The sequence below is a fragment of the Rhipicephalus sanguineus genome, unplaced genomic scaffold, assembly GCF_013339695.2.
Source record: "Rhipicephalus sanguineus isolate Rsan-2018 unplaced genomic scaffold, BIME_Rsan_1.4 Seq5187, whole genome shotgun sequence".
Lineage (NCBI taxonomy): Eukaryota > Metazoa > Arthropoda > Arachnida > Ixodida > Ixodidae > Rhipicephalus > Rhipicephalus sanguineus.
In genome coordinates, this window is record NW_023615420.1 from 39898 (window position 1) to 57215 (window position 17318).

The 17318-nt window shown below is 45.7% G+C and overlaps 1 protein-coding gene across 1 annotated transcript; it reads left to right on the plus strand.

Annotated features, from left to right (window-relative positions):
- The first annotated feature begins 4851 nt into the window (after nt 1-4851).
- LOC119377626 (inactive serine/threonine-protein kinase TEX14) lies at nt 4852-16833 on the plus strand. The gene is made up of 3 exons (XM_037647004.2): nt 4852-5023; nt 15805-15919; nt 16638-16833. The coding sequence occupies exons 1-3, from the start codon at nt 4948-4950 to the stop codon at nt 16831-16833; spliced, it is 387 nt and encodes a 128-aa protein (XP_037502932.1). The 5' UTR covers nt 4852-4947.
- Nucleotides 16834-17318: the final 485 nt, after the last annotated feature.

Here is a 17318-nt window from a genome sequence, read left to right on the forward strand (position 1 = left end):
CGTCGTGCCTAAGATCGTGGTGCCCAAGATCGTGGTGCCGAAGTTAGTGGTGCCTAAAATTGCCATGCCCAAGTTCGTGGTCGCTGAAGTCGTGTCCAAGGTCGGGGTGCCTCAGCTGCCGAGGATCATGGTGCCCAAGTTGCCCGTCCCCAAGATTGTCATGGCCGAACTTCCCGGGACCGACGTCTTGCAGTCCGAGGCATATCTGCTGGGCAGCCTGGTCAACGGAAAGCTCAGACACCTGGGAAGCAAGTCCGCCGGTCTCCTCGGACTTGGAAGCAAATCCACCGGTCACCTCGGTGGCCCGAAGTACGCGAGCGGCTACATTAAGGGAGGCTTCCGCGTTGGCCACGGCGCTGGACCCGTCGCCGAAGTCCAGCTGGGTTCAGACACCGTGCCTACTCCAGCTTCGCCCGTCGATTCCTGGTCTTTCGATGGCAACACCGAGCAGAACGTGACCACCAACCACAGCCGGCCTGCCCGTTCACTCGACGAAGGGGCGATGGGCCGGTACTTCCAATTCATCCGTAATAATGACGAAGGACTCTGCGTGGCACGTATGGTTTGCACGATGGCCGCCTATCCTCGCGACTTCGGCGACTACGGTCGCAAGGTCGTCGATTTCTTCGACGACGTCAAGCCTTCTCCATTCTCCCCCGTGGCGGCCTACAAGGAGGCATCGGTCGCTGGCCGCAGCGGCGATTCTTGCCCGTCGCGGTATCCGGATTGCCGGGTGGATACCGAGTCACTCGCCCGGCTCGTTGAATCTAGCATGTAAGGGATCAGGCTGCAGATCGAGTGTCGGCGAGCACGTTTACTGTATAACTTTTAGTCGTTTTACTGTATAACTTTCAGTCGTTTTACTGTATAACTTTTAGTCTTTTTACTGTATAACTTTTAGTCATTTCACTGTATAACTTTTAGTCATTTCACTGCACAACTTTTAGTCAGAACTTCTTCATTTTATCGCGGTATTACTTCTAGTCATATCATCACGGTATAACTTCTAGTCATTACATCACTGTATAACTTCTAGTCAATTCATCGCGGTATAACTTCTAATCTTTTCATCACGGACTTCATCACTGCATAACATCTAGTCATTTCATCACTGTATGACTTCTTGTCTTTCGGTGTATGACTTCTAGTTTTTCAGCGTATGACTTCTAGTTTTTCAGCGTATGACTTCTAGTTTTTCAGCGTATGACTTCTAGTTTCTCAGCGTATGACTTCCAGTCTTTCACAGCTCAAGCATCTCAACACTTGCGCCTTTTTCGATGTACATGATTCTAGATATTGTAAATAAAATGTACCAACTTTCACACGCTGCGTTTTTTTTATGCTCCCGAAGGTCGCGGGATCGAATGCCGGCCCCGGAGGCTGCATTTTCGATGGAAGCATTGATCCCATCAATGGGATCGTTGCGATCGGGCGGATAGCGTATACTTTGAATGAATTCTTCATTTTACCCACAGTGTCGTTTCTTACCTCTTCATTTGAACAACCTTTGTGGTGGTAAGGGGGTGGGAAAGGGAAGTGAGGTAAGGTGGCAAATTGGGCTAGTTGGAACGTACTCGCCATGTTCAGCGCAAAACAGGAACACGAAAACACAAGGAAGTGCACGACACAAGCGCTGTCTAACAACTGAAATTTTAATGGAAGAAACGTGTCATATATAAGCACACAGAAAAAAACCGCAAAAAACCACAAAAGAAAACAAAAAACACAAAAACCAAACAAAAATTCTTATCCCCCACCAGGCATGTACTCATGTATGCTGTAGATAGGTAATCTCAGCTTCTGTGAGAGCGATTGAAGGCTGGCTCACGCATCTGTCTCTTGCTTTTATAATTTCAAATGCTTCAGCAATTTCACGCGTGCGCTGGTCACGGATGCGCAGCCGAGCTAAACAAAACCACCGTGATGATGAGGCACAGGGACCAGCGCACGCGTGAAATTGCTGAAGCATTTGAAATTATAAAAGCAAGAGACAGATGCGTGAGCCAGCCTTCAATCGCTCTCACAGAAGCTGAGATTACCTATCTACAGCATACATGAGTACATGCCTGGTGGGGGATAAGAATTTTTGTTTGGTTTTTGTGTTTTTTTGTTTTCTTTTGTGGTTTTTTGCGGTTTTTTTTCTGTGTGCTTATATATGACACGTTTCTTCCATTAAAATTTCATTTGTTAGACAGCGCTTGTGTCGTGCACTTCCTTGTGTTTTCGTGTTCCTGTTTTGCGCTGAACATGGCGAGGGAAGCGAGGGTGAGGAGAAAGGGAGAGAGTAAAGCATACCGTAGAAAGAAAGAGAGAGGAAGCGAGAAATAGAGAGAAAGATAGAAGGAGCGCGAAATAGAAAGAAATATATAGAGATAGAAAGAAAGAAAAACAAATACATAGAAAAGTATAGAGAAAAGGAAAGAGAAACAAAGAAGGCTGCTCAGCTCCGTTGTTCGTTCAGGCTTGGCACCACCAGTGCGAGGCTGCCTTTCGTACTCGAAAGATAAAAATTCCGGGGGGGGGGAGGGGGAGGGGGTGAGGGCTGCGGTGCATGGCAGCAGTGGCTCTTGGATCCCAAGGAGGTTAAACAATATTGTTGGATCCCTTTAATGGAGGACCCTGCGCACGCCTACGGTTCGAGCTGTATACGTCACTATGCTCCGCTCATGACTGTTGATGGCTGGTTTGTGTTAGGCTAAGAAGCCAATTCTACGGGCATTGTTTCACACGCTCACGAAATGTATTAAAGGGCTGGCACATACCTTTGCGCCACAGGCATCCAGAGAGAGAGAGACTCTTTATTATAAAAACAGATGTTTGCCGGCGTCTGTATAACCGTTGGCAGGCTACTCTATGTAGGGATGGGGAATGGGATTGAAAGATTCCAGAGGAGAGGAGATACAATAATAATAAAAAGAAGTGACGTCACCGTGGCCGACATCTTGGGGTACCAGCTGCTTGAGACGCTCCGTGAGCTTTTGCTCGAACGCGCCGAGCAAGTAACGGTGAAGGCTCGCCATCACATTAGTGCCGGTGCCCCTAAGACATCGGTTTGATTTATTCGAACGCCTTTGGCCGCTTCCCTGTTCTAAGGATATGAAACAATGGCACACCGGGCATCTCTCTTATTTTTCAATGATATACTGAAGCCTGAATGCCAGACTTGAGGCAGAGGTAAGGGGTACGCTTAAAATAGCGCAATGCGGGCAAAAGGAAACGCAGTGAGGTCAACGAGACGGAAGTCAGGTTTAACCTACGCTTAAGAGATTAAACTGCTGCGTCCCATGTACGTCGAAAAAAGCAGTCGATGACAAGACAGGTTGCGAAGTTTTTTTTATAAATATCGGATTATTTAACTTTTTCAAGGTGGTAACTGAAGGTACAGTTGGAGGCACGAGGTTTTGAGAGGAGCAAGGCAGTCTCGGAATCTTCACCTGACAAAGCCGCCGCCCCGACGGCTACCGCTACCCCATTCTTTGCCAGTCCCCATTGTATGTGTCATGCGATGAAAGAACATCATCATCACAACAGGAGCTCAGCGAACGCACCATAGATTTAGAGCGGGCGAGCGAGCTATGAAGGAAGGCCGAAACATGCCCGAAACCGGCGCGAATTACGAACCAAACGAACGTCGACAGGAGCGCCTCTTCAAGGACGGTTGCAGTGTCCGTCGCGCCAGCTTGCTCCACTAGCTTCGAATTTGACGCGATTTGACGTATCAAGCAGCCGTCGTCCAACACTCTTAGAAAAAAAGTTAGTAAATGGTTAGTAAATGCTTGCATTTACTAGTTTTTTTTTTCGGAAGTCTGCCCTTAGGCATAATATCATTTACTAGTTTCGAGCGTATTTTACTACCTTCGCGAAATCTGTTTACTAGCCAGCAGTTAGTAAAGGTCGTAAAGTGCTGCCTTCACTAACCAGTGTACTTGGTGTTTTTAACTAAGTAACTACTAGCCACCCACGTTGCCAGATCTTTTGTAGATGCGCAGTATACTTTGCCGTAATCGTGACTGTCTTTAGCAAAATTTAAACAAACTTTAATTTTATTGATTACCTTGGAATTAAAGTTTCGTGCTACGTGATGGCAGGCATAGAATCAAATATAAGGGCACACGATAGTGTGTAGAAAACATCAATTATTCTTCTAAATTCTATGATTGCTAACCAGTACACGGTGTGCTATCCCAAAGTAGGAGCATAAATAGTCTTCAAGCCGCTGCTAGAGTAGATATCGGCTACGTAAAAGTCTTGCTATTCTGTGTGTGCGCTTGCGGGTGTTCTCATTCGTGATGAATTCATGCCTCTATGTATGTTGCTGCGATGTGTACTTACCATGCTAATTACATGAAGTAATTAGCGGCCATTAGTTAATGTACGAGGACAATGCCACTTAGTTTTTTTTTTAATCCTTTAGGTACTTTTGTAATAGAATCATCTTGATATGGCAATGCACACGCACATATAAACAAAATAGGCTTAAACATCTAATTGGTTAAATATAGTAGAGTTAATACGGTTAGTAAGTTGCTAGCGCGGTTACTAAGAACTTAGTAATGGACTAGTCATTCGAGCTAGTACTATTCACTCACTAACTAGGTAGCAAGTTCCACTAACCTGCATTTTACTACCTTCACTTACTAAGTGTATTTTGTGATGAGTAAACTGCTAGTACTTTGTTAGTGAATATGCCGACCTTTTTTTCTAATAGTGAATGAGCGCGAGCGCCCACAGAGAGTCATTTCATTTCTCTTTCCTCACGTTCTACAGAGCGCGCGCTTTCCTCTCTCCACGCTCGCGCAAGAACGAAGGAGCGAACCGAAATCGAACGCCGATCTGCGAGTAGACATTTCTTTTTACCCGTCCACGGCAATTCTTTTGTCTTAGTGTTCTTCGCGACTCCGGACGTCGTCTTGCAGTTGAGTACTGGTGCGTGCTTGTGTGTGAACCATGGCCAGCAGCACCAAGCTTCACGACGCAGTACGCCACGACAGGTGCCGGCTCATCTCTCGTCTTGTCGCCGAAGGTAAGCGCGCTTTGTTCACGGCGTGTTCTCATCAGTCGGTCACCGATGTTCGATGACCTCCTACGGCGTTTTGCTGTAACGTCTCGGCGTTTATGCTTCTCTGCGAACTGTTGCTTTGCGGCTTCGAGCTCCTTGAACAGGAACGTTGTGCATCACAACGTTCGATTATATATACGCATGATAGCCGTGCGTGTTCGAATCGACGCGGCCCGCAAATGCCGCAGCTAGTAACAACGCTGTGTTCGCTATCGCGTTGGCGATAATTTAAAGTCAATAGAATTAGTAATTCCAAACAGTAAAGAAGGTGACATGCTGGAACGCCATGGCTGCTGTGTAATGCTCATCCTCACATGGATACTGTGGTGCATTATCAGGTCTTCGATGCTTTACCAAAGTTAATGTCGCATGACGCTTTGTCGATATGTATAGTTCCGTGCGTGTGGATTCCTTTTTCTTGTGAAGGGTGTTGCCTGCGCTGATCACTCATCTGTGCCGAGTGTACGGCAGCGCTGCGTCATGTTTTGTGACTGTTTGCGGAACGCAACTCTACTTTCTTCTATTGTAGCACGCTTGGTTCCAAATGGAACTTGTTGCAGTAAGCTTGTCGCATATGACGAGTCTTCTTGGCGCAATTTTTAATTCTAATAATATGGTTCCAATGCAGTGACTGCGTATATGGACTTCTCAAAGGGTCGGTGAGGTTGCAGGTGAGGAAATTTCTCGAAGGCCCACGCAGTGAAACGTTCTCGAGATGGCCAAACGTTGCTTGTGGGCACCGGCGTGTGGTGGGTGGTTTGGGGCTCGATGCCTCCCCCCGAAAGTTTTAAATTTTATGTGTGACATACACGCACACATGCAAACACATGCACGAATATACTGAAGGCGGTTCGGATTTCTCTTTTTCCATAAATAAATTCGTGGCTACGTCCCTGCTTGTGGGTATTTTCGCATTAACTTGCGGAACAATTCTGTACATGTACAGAGCGAGTCAACGATGAGCCGCTGAAGTTGTAGAGGTTTATATGGTCGCGCTAAAGTCATTAGTCTTTGCCATTGGCCGGCTTGCAGCGTTCTGATAGGAAGGATCTGTTGAGTAAATTTTGTTTGTTTATTTGTTTATTAATACTGTCAACACCAAGAGGGGTTTTTTACGGTAGTGAGAACAAATACAATTTTACAAGATAACATACAATGTTGTGCTGCAATTCGAGGAAAAGAAAAATGGCCAAGAAGTACATTACAAAATGAAGACATACAGTGAACACAGGCACGCGTACCATTACATTGTGCGCATTGAAAATAAGATAAAACACAGTGATGTGCACTTATATTGTGCTCATTGAGAAAAATGTTGGTTGGTTCTCGTCTTGGACACTGGACTAAGCTTCGCTCGCTACGCGTGAAAGTGCCGATCGCGAGCTGACCTGTTTTATTATTATTATTATTATTATTATTACGGGTGTGACCCCATCAGGGCTCGATCGCGCTCGAGTTTTATTATCGCGATTGGCCTATTTCCGCAATATGCCGAACTGAGTCGAGGAAGATCATGGAATATTGGAGCGCGATAAAAAGCGGCCGTGTACATTTCAATGGAATTATAAGCAGTGTTGTATGCGTTACCAAAAAAAAGTAACTAAATACGTTACTCGTTACGCTAACAAAAAAGGAACGCGTTACCGCCCTGCGTTACCCATAAAAAAAGTTAACGCGTTACCGTTACCGTTACCGAAAAAAAGTAACGGACGTTACTTCTGCCGTTACTCCGTAATCAGAAACTTTAATCATTGCATCTTCGCTACAGGAACCCACAATAAGAATTTTATAAAACCTAATAAGTATTGATTTAACCAGAATACTTTGCACAAATTTGCTGTTCCTTGGCAATATTGTATATAGTGGCCTGAAGTAGCCTGTACAGTTATATTTGATGGCTTCTAACTCTGTGGCACATGGTAAGGCAATTTTTCTCAATGTGGCATTATATATAAGACGATCGATGTCAGCATCAACGCTCTCCGCAAAGAAAACATCACTGAACAAACTTGCAGTAAATATAACGGCGTGCTTCTACTAACAAAATCAATGCGCAATCTTGTAACAACAAAAAGTGCTTAAATGGCATAAATCCGGCAGACAGTATTCGCGCGCATTTTTTTTTTTTTTTTCAATTTAACCTGCATAATTACCGCAAAAGATTGCGACTGTGTATGTGAAGCTATTCAGGGTGAGCCTCGCTTCCTCGGGAGTTCAATAGCCAGAAAGCTCATCGCAGCTGCAGATAGCAAGACGCAAAACTACTTTGGTAACGACGTTTATAAGCAGTGTCAAAGTATTGCACGAACAACTTCCTAATGTAACTGCAACTTTCTGAATGAAAGATATGCAGTTGTATTTCAAAGCTGTCATCGGACAGTTTGTCTCGTTTCTTGGTGAATACGTCCGCACCTACGCTAAATAGGCGCTCGACGGACACGCTCAGCGATACTCCTGTATTAACTTTCAGAAAAAGCTGGTGAACGCTGCGGGTTTTCCTTGAACCCACTCAGCGCGATTTAATGATACACCAAGGGTACCAAGACAGCCGTTCATCTGTAGTTGGAGATGTTGTTGAGAATGCTTTTCCGAAGAAGTTATCGTTGAGCTAAGGCAGGCCGCTATACCCCCAGTCTTGACCTCCGCAAGACAAGAAAATCTAGACAGCTCGCTTTTGACGGTTACGAGGACCGCATTTTGCTTCGATTCATCGACGATCAACGAAAACTTGAACCTCAATAGCATGGTAGCCGAAACTAACAGATCCATTTAAGGAATTTCGAAAATTTGCTCCAAAATGCAATCTTCCCTGTGCAACAAAGAACCCCGCGCGCGATCGCTTTTTCGGGGAGAGCTCTGGGAAAGTAGCTCCTACGAGACGAAAAAATGTTGTGTAATGTTCCTGAGATAATTGAAATAAAAAGTAACGAGTAACGTGACACCTCGCGTTACCGAAAAATGGTAACGTAAGTACGTTACCCGTTACAGTTCCGAAATAGTAACGAGTACGTTACTAAGTTACTGAAAAAAGTAACGCGTTACCGGTAACGCCGTTACTTGTAACGCGTTACCGCCAACACTGATTATAAGGCAGCTATGTCATTTGAAGTGCGCAGTGCATGGTACAGTGTATTCACGAGTGCGCTCACACATACCCATATCGAGTTCGCGACCGGAGGACGTGAGTACAAGCACGAGCTCGAGTTAATATGAGAACGTAAAGAGAGGGCGCGCTAATTAAAGGGACATTAACGAAACTTTTTTTCGTGCATCCAGAAAACACAAATGACCTTGAGGAAGCAATGCTTGAGGCTTCCGCACAAATTCGCTGTGGCGGCATCTTTCTTGGTCCTCACCAATTTCAATCGGTGAAAATTAATCACGTCGTGTTTTTCCGGTACTAATCCCGTGAGCCGCTTCTCCACAATTCGCTTTGGCGTATTGCGTTCTGGGAAGCCAGAGACTCAGCATAGCAAGTGTCGGGAAAATTTATTGAGCCAGTATGGTCGAAATGCAAATAAAAAAAACTTTGCCATTCAGGTGCTCAAGTTCCGGCGCGAAATTCAAAGATGAAACGTTCACCTTGGTTTGCTATTCCGCCAGAAAAAACCTGGGATGGCAATATCAACTTCAATAAAGTTATCAGAGAGTAATTCAGCGGTCTAAAAAAGTCACAGTTTCCCCGCAAGGGCGAAGCAATGAATGCGATAGCAAGAAACTAATGCTATACGAAGTGAGGCTCGCCAATGGATACTCTCAGTTTGAACAGCGCTCCTGTTGCAATGGCGGCCGAAGCAGCGAAGGAAACTAGCGTGCTTCAAGTGTCGAGCTGTGACACTTGATAGTTCGTGCTCATCTTCTGTTTGTTCGTTTAGCGGCGTCCGTTGAGCTCGAGTGACTTTCGTACGCTCCGTAACATAAGCGCAGGCATCACGGTGAAAGCGTGAAACATCCCTCTTCCCCTCACCACGAGAAAACCGCGCGAGCAGACAGCGGAAGGGAAAGGTTCTCCCAGCGCAAATATAAGAAGAAGCGAGCGAGCTCGCCGACGACTTTTAAATGCGCCCGTCGCGCTCTAGCGCCATCTCGCTGGTAATGAAGAAACGCTTATAAGCGCCTGCCGTCTCTGAGTCCGTCCAGCGGTAAAGGGTGTGTATATAACGCTCGCCGTTAGCTACGTGGAGGATCTGCGTTTCGTGGCGTAGTGGGTAGCGCCACTCGCTGCGGAGCAAGAGGTCCCTGGTTTGATTCCGCGCTTCGGAAGCATTTTTCTGAATTATTTTTCTTTGGGGCTTTTATATATATATATATATATATATATATATATATATATATATATATATATATATATATATATATATATATATATATATATATATATATATATATATATATATATATATATATACATACTTATACATATACGGTGCATGACGGCGGCGACGGCGACGGCAAAATTCAGCCGAGACTGTCCATATAATTGTTATCGCAATAAAATTCAGTCTGACGTCTTTCGCGCTAACAGTTTGATAAAGGAGCGAGTTAGGGAGTATATGAAAGCATCCTAGGAGATATCAATCGAGACTCCACAGCTAGCTGTTTTGCTTATTCTCTAGTTGAAATTAAAAAATAAGTCTAAATGAAAGGAAGGTGTTAGGCCAGGGACACATATGCTCTCCATTAAAATGAAGATCGCCTGAGTGACCTGCGACTTGCAGATGACATTGTCTCGTTCGGTTATACTGGCGATGACTTGCAAAGAAACAGTTGATGACCACAGCCACCGAATCGCTGGAATATGCTTGAATGTGGATATCCGGAAGACACAAATAGGGTGCACGAGTAAAAATAGCGAGAATTCGGCATTCGCAGTCAGTCACCTAGAATATGTGCGTCTGTGTTGCGTAAAATATTGGTAGGGAATTGTGGTCACACTTCACAGTAAAGAAATTTGCAAAAGGGCAAAAACAGGTTGGAGCGCTTATGGCAGGCATTCTGAACTATTGGCTAACAGCATATTGTGTGTGCAGCTAAAGTGGATGTTTGGGCGAGATTGTACACTCTAAGCCAAAAATGGAAAAAACGAGAGTAACTGCCGGTTTTAGTCCTAAAGACCAACTGTTACTCCCCAAAAAGACCAACTGGAACAAGATGGCTGACATGGCTCAAGTTGGGGGAGTAAGCGTTTAGGGTTAGGTTGGAAGGGAGCAACAGAAGGACGAACGGCAACAGTTTCTCTCGGCGCGCAACTGTTGCTCTCCTGCAGGACGCACCCTGTATCGGTCGATGCATGGGCCACATTTTCTTGCGGGCTGGCATAAGAAAACTAGCTTTTGTAAACTGAACAGAGAGATACGCACGCTAATAGGGACATTTTGCTTATACGTAAACTTTTTAATGTTACCGTGTTACCGGGACATATGTTGATGATGATGAATTAACTTTATTGATTGCCCTGCGAATTGGTTTTAGAAAGGTTTTACCTCCCCGTACGTAAAGGGATACCTTTACGTTTGAATAAACCATGAAATGTTGATGATAACGGCATTTAAATTATATTTAATTTATATAAGATTGTATAACCGCTGCAGAAATATCTCGAGGGGTTTTTAGCGTAGAATACCAGGTTATCCGACGATGGTGTCGCCATCTTGTGACGCTTCGTGGAACCATAGTCGTGGACACGTTTGTTTTCGCCTAGTGTTTTAGAGGGAAAAAATGATCGAAAGGGTAACTCATTCGTAATTATGCTTCGGCAAGGCATTTACACCAGAAGTGGAACGCACGATGTTTCTGAAATAACAATTTTTTGCTTGCCTGCTTCATCTTGTTCCCGCTAGATGGCGTCACCTATCCAGCCTGTCGGGGTATTTATGTCAAGGCTTCTCACGTTTTTACCGCTTCGGTATTCTAATTCTAGGTCACTCTAGTGACTCTAGCCACTGAAACAAAGTGATCGCAATTACCGCTCGCACTTCGGCTTATTTTTACTCGGCGGCTGGAGCCTCGGCAAAGCGGGTATCGCGAGTAGCCGCGAACGAAGGTGGATTTTCGAGATAGGGCCGTAAACGTCAAGCCAATCCGGAGAGTAGTTCACGTTCCGTAAAGGCCCGCGTATGCGCAGATTCGTTCCGGCAACTCGTAACACGGTAACGTAAAGCTAAAAGCCCCTAATACAAGCTAAAAGCGCCTAATAAAAGGCATGGTTGCACTAGAACGCCAGCACCTGAAGCTGTTGTCGTCGCAAGTCAAATGGCGTGTTTGCGTATAACATTCGGCATAAATATGTAGCCTGAGAGTGTGGCAATAAAATGCGAAGCTTCGCGAGACTCCGTGTATACTTCGCGACAAACAAGCGGTTGAGAGAAGTACACAGTTGATAGACTTTACATTTGCGGTTTTATGCTGACAACGAGACTGACAGCGAGCTAACGCCGCTGCTTCCCCTACCCCCTCATCTCTACCTTGTCACTGGCTGATTTTGGCGGGAGGACAGTTATCGCAATCGGGTCCGGTAGTTTGAATTTGTGTTTAATCTCAGAGCAAACGGACGTTATCAGCTCGGGCGGTGTTGTCTTTTCAAAGAGGCGACTCTTCCGCAAAAAATAATATTATTAATATTGATATTAATAATAACAATGATAATAAAGAAGAAGAAAACACACCTCCGGGCAAAAAAAGAAAAAAACTGGCCTTTTAGCTAGCGCAAAGGGAGCACGGCAAAGCCTGTGTTTTCGCGAGAGACTCATTGCCTTGACGTTTTCAGATGTATACATTGTTACCGTCTATTCTCTTTCGAACATCACCACTGGTTCTGCACGCCTATACTCATTTCACTAACACGTCAGAACGCGCAACGACCCGTCGGTACCTACATAACCCCGTTTCCTTTCAGACGGCGCCGTAGCGTTTGGTGGCGCAGTGGTTAGCGTGTGCGCATGGTGATAAAGTGGTCGCGAGTTCGAATCCTGTGTGTTTGTTGCAAATTTTCTGAAATTTCTTTCTGAACGAGATGTCTGTGTATCATTTGTACATCCAAACAAATATGTGTATAAACCTCAATGTGCTCTAGAAGTCAATCAAAAACGATTTTTTTTTTTCGGCCCAAGAAGAAACTAAGGAGTAACGGGAAGGAGCATCCGTTGCTCCCTTGAGGAGCATCAGAAAGGAGTAACAGTTGGTCCTCAAGGAGAGCAACGGTTCGTCCCCTTGCCGTTGCTCCTTTTAGGAGAGTAATGGGAGTGGCAAAGCACTTGCTCCCTCAAAGGAGGAACCCCTATACCCCCGTTGCTCCCTTTTGGCTTAGAGTGTACGACGTACTTGAATTAAAACTAAGCAGCGCAAAAGACAGAGGATAGTGAAAGGACATATGCATTGGCATAGACTTACAACAAGGTTTATTTGTCATAACTCCGCAAAATATACACATGCGCAGTCTGTAACAAAAAAAGGAAGGAACATTAAAAATGATAAAAGCAATGCAATGACAACGCATTCAACATTGTCACTGTGCGCCATGAATATCAGGCGTGCGAACGGGCTGAAAAAAATCATTTGCAATGTCCGATAAAGGATCGGAGGCCTGCTGACGCAAATGTTGTCAGTGTCCTTTTAAAGGGGCCCTGCACCCTCAATTACGCACTTTGTTTTTATCGCCGCCGTTTGCTTTCTATGGGTCTTGATGACTGCTGTGGCACCAACGAAAGCGGCGAGAACGAAGCGTTTGATATTTTAATTTGCTTCCGAAATGGGCTTCCGCGCCGATTGCAGCGTCGTACAACGATAATTTCTGTTACAGGAAGTGAGGTAGCGTGCGTGACTTATGCTGTTCGTTTTGATTGGTGGGAATTAAATAATATATAGTACACGCTTGCGACACACTCAGTATGTGGAATTTACTCATTTTAATGTGTTTAATGCTCGTTACAGCTGCGAAAAGGACACCAATTTTTGCATCGATTTTAGCTTATCAGAAACTGCGACACAGATGGCGCTGCCGAACGGCCTACTCAAGCCGCAGCCGGCGCAGCCTTCATCAATACACTGCGCTTTGCATTTCTGCCTTACACAGATTTTCCATATGCTCGAGGTGTCTAGGTGTGTTTGCGTGTCAGCATACATTGATACAGTCATCTGCTAACTTGTGCGGCACAGAAGCCGTCAAAAGGAGCGGCGCCCGCTTGCGACTAGAAGGCCACCATGTGCTGCGGGGTTCCGGTAGGGTGGCTAGAAGGGGAGGTGTGCTGAGCGCGGCGGCCAGCCATAGGAGAGGGTGGTCCTCTTTCGCGTGATCGCCGCTAGGGCACAACAAAGCGCTGCCGTCTGGGGCGCCGTCAGCGTTTCCGCGGAGAGAGGCTAATCCGGCTGTCAACGCCTGGCCGGCGGTTTGTAGTTTTGTAGTTTGTTGCGAACTGTTGGCGTGTGCTGTTGATTCATGAGTGCTGTGTGCTGGCAAAGATGCCGTCTACCTCAAAGAAAAAAAACGCAGCGTTGGTGCTTCGTGCCAGGGTGTGATTCCGGCTACAGGTCTTGTTCGGAAAAAGTGCCCTTTTCCGTGCACCGACTTGCCAAGAACTGTTCTTGAAGTGGGCATGCGCCATTCCGAGGGCTGACAAACTGCTTCTAGAGAATTCCGCTGCTTGCGCAAAGCATTTGCGCAAACAGCGGAATGAATGACAAGAACTGAAAGAAATGAATGACAAAAAAGTCAAAAGAAGAAAGCCTTGTGTGATGTGAGGCAAGCCGCGGAAACCATCAAGTGCACTCTGTTCTACACAATAAAGTTTTTTTTATCTAGTAACATGTTGCATTTATTTATTTGGTTTCTCAATTGAGCCTGAAAAGACTACCGAACGTTGTATTACCATGTATGCCATGGTTTAATCCTGATTTGGTTGGCGTAAATCAAGTTATCTGCTCTCGCACGTAATGAGGCGCACGAATAAAATGATCAGAGCGCATTGGAGCATAACTAAGCCCCCAGGGCCGTATCTAAAGGGGGGGGGGGGTTGAGGGGGTTCTGACACCCCCGAAATTTTTTCATGCTTTATTTATTTATTCATTTATTTATCATAGTACCCACAGCGCCCAAGGGCATATTACAGTGGGGGGGGGGGAGAATACAATACTTCGATACAGAATACAGATTCCAACATTTCAACATCACAATAAATGCAATTCACTGTCAGCTTACGTAGTGATACATGGGATATACACAATATTAATCGGGTTCATAGTACAGTTTTGTCCTTACAGAACCGCGCGAGTACACTACTGGAGACCCAGCAGTGAACTTGAAAATACTTCATGTGAAGTAATTTCTGCTACTTCAGGAAACAACCTATTCCGCTGGCTTATCGTCCTGGGAAAAAATGACATTCTAAATGCGTCAGTCCGGCAGCTTATTTCCTTTATCTTATTGGCATGATGTAATCGCTGCGAAACGTAATCCCGTTTATGAAAGTATCGCGAGTGGTCAGACCTGTTCGGTTATGAAATACGTTGTGAAAAAGTTTCAACCTCAGATATTCCCTTAAGCCTTTCTTTTGCTTTTGATACACTGAAATTCCTGGTATAGTCAGAGCAGACAAACCGAACAGCCATGTTCTGAATTCTTTCTAAATTGGACACGTCACTTGCCTTCCACGGATCCCACACAGCACAAGCAAAATCTAAGATAGATCGAACGTTAGACATGTACAGTTCAGTCTTGGCCTCAAATGGTAACTTTTTTGCATTTCTGCACAGGAAACCTAGCACACGCCCGTCTTTAATTGTGACGTGATTGATGTGGCAGCTCCAGGAAAGGTCCGGTGTGAAATATGCACGAAGATGCCTTGCCGAGAATGGAGAACGGCCACGTTCGCTGACGGCGCCCCCGACGACAGCGCCGCCCCACGGCATTCACGCGAATGGCGGCCAACTTTTGCCGCCCGGTCATCACACCTCCCCTTCTAGCCACCCTAGTTCCGGTATGGCAAAATCTAAGTCGCGTTTTGATTGGAAGCAGACAAAACTCCAGTGACACGTCACTGGGCGAGTGAAATACGAAAGGGTACGCCAATCACTGTCGTCTGCTTTTATTTTGAATTTGTAAGTTCGATGACTTCCGTTTCCGTGCGTCTATCTCCAAAATTCTTTTTGCTTTCATCTCAGGACGATACAGGGAACGCGTTCCGATGTAAAAATCGGAGGGTAAAATATGGGTGCAGGGCCCCTTTAATGGTCTTCCGTCTGTTGCGCTGTTTTTATTTCAAGTGTGCGCGCGCGTGTGTGTGTGTGTGTGTGTGTGTGTGTGTGTGTGTGTGTGTGTGTGTGTGTGTGTGTGTGTGTGTGTGTGTGTCCTTGAAGTTGAAGTGCGCTGTGCCATGCAGCGTACGGCACGTGACCACCTCATGTAGACCCTGTTACTGTGTCGTTGGAACGAACTCGCGCGGAGATGAATTTATTCTTGTCCTTATAAAATATTGATCTTAGCATCCGTACAAATATTGTTATGATCAATCACGGGCCAGGCCACTTCCGTAAAATAAACAGCTTCCGCACACATTCTTATACGGGACATGCGAATTTTTTCCGACCCCGCATCTGCGAAGCAAATGTCCTGCACATTGTACATGTCATTTCTTGTTTTTCCATTACTCAAACCGAAGGAAGCATGGGCAGACATTGGGGATGTGTTCCGCATAGCGTTTTTTTTTTTTTTTTTGCTCACGTTGTGTGATTGCCCGCGTGCCTGCATGCAGGCACCCCCGTGGACGCGGTGGACGCCAGCGGAAACTCGGCTCTGTTTGTGGCCATCACGGACGGACCCGTCAGCGCCGTCCCTTATTTGCTTCAGGCCGGCGCCGACCCGAACTTGTGAGTGGAGGAGTCTGGTCGCATGGTGGAGGCAGTGCCGATGGCATGGGCTGCTCCGGTAGACCCAGCTTATATTTTATACTGACGAGCAATGGTTTGTTTTCAACTGCGAGAAAAGTCTCGTATATTCTGTATGAACTTTATAATAATTTAGTAATGCTCGGCGATAGCTCTGCAGGACTATCAATAAAGTTGTTACCAGCCGACATTACGTGACTGTACTTCGAAATTATCGACTTCGGACTTCCGAATTATCCATTAAAATACTTTGCTACTCGATATGTATTTCGCGCGGCCCTTTTTCCCGCGCGTTATAGGATCAAAACCCGCGAAGTTTGAAATGTACTCTAGGTGTTATTCGTTCCTGGACATCACGAAATTCCGCCATTATGACACAGCGGAATATGTTAAATCAATCAGATAGGCCGCAACATGCCCAGGCGAAATACTTCCATTTCCAGCTGGATTATTCAACCGGAAATCTTTACAGTTGGAAAAGGTCTAATAATCCTGCTGGAAATAAAGCTTTTTTTAGTCAGCCTTCTTGGAGATTCAGAGCTAAATATGTGACGGCAAATCATGATATGGCGGAATTCGACAATGCTCAGAAAAACGCCTGTCGGCGAGTAAGTTGACCAACGAACTTGCCTCGACGCAAAGCGTTGTTGCATTAAGGACGATGCGCAAGTGCACTGAAGTGTATGACGACGCGTTGCAGCCGATGCAGTGAGGGCGCGACTCCCGTGCACGCGGCGTGTCGCCGTGGCAGCCGGGCCCTTCTCCAGCAGCTCTTGGAGTGCGGCGGGGACCTGCGGCTGCGCGACGCCTCGGGCCGCACACCGCAAGACTGGGCGCTGGGGCACGCCGACCCACAGTGCCGACGCAAGCTGGTCGCCTTCATCAACAGCAAGTAAATCGATCGCTCGGACAATTTCTGCTTTGGATATGCTATTTGTCACATTTTTTGAAAGATCTGCGGTGAATTTTTTTCAGGTTAATTGTTGTACTATATGAAACAGATAACTGCAGTGTAGCAGAGACATGGTTATAATTGTGTGTTATTTATTCATTGTTAAAAGAACAGAGAGCCAAACAGCAAACGATACCCAGCATTCAGCCTGCAGTAATCATCATCGTCATCGGCCTGACTGCCTAATTGCAGGGCACAGGCCTCTTCCACGTTTAACTATAATTAAACCAGTCTTGTGCCAGCTGCAGCCATGCCACGTTATCCCTGCGAACTTATTAATCTCTTCTACCCCTAACATCCTGTGTTCCCGTGGTGCACTTGCCTTCTTTTGGAATACAGTATATGTTACTCTTAAGGACCAGCGTTTACCTTGCCTTGTCACTACATGCCCTGCCCATGCCCATTTCTTCTTGATTTTCATTAGGATGT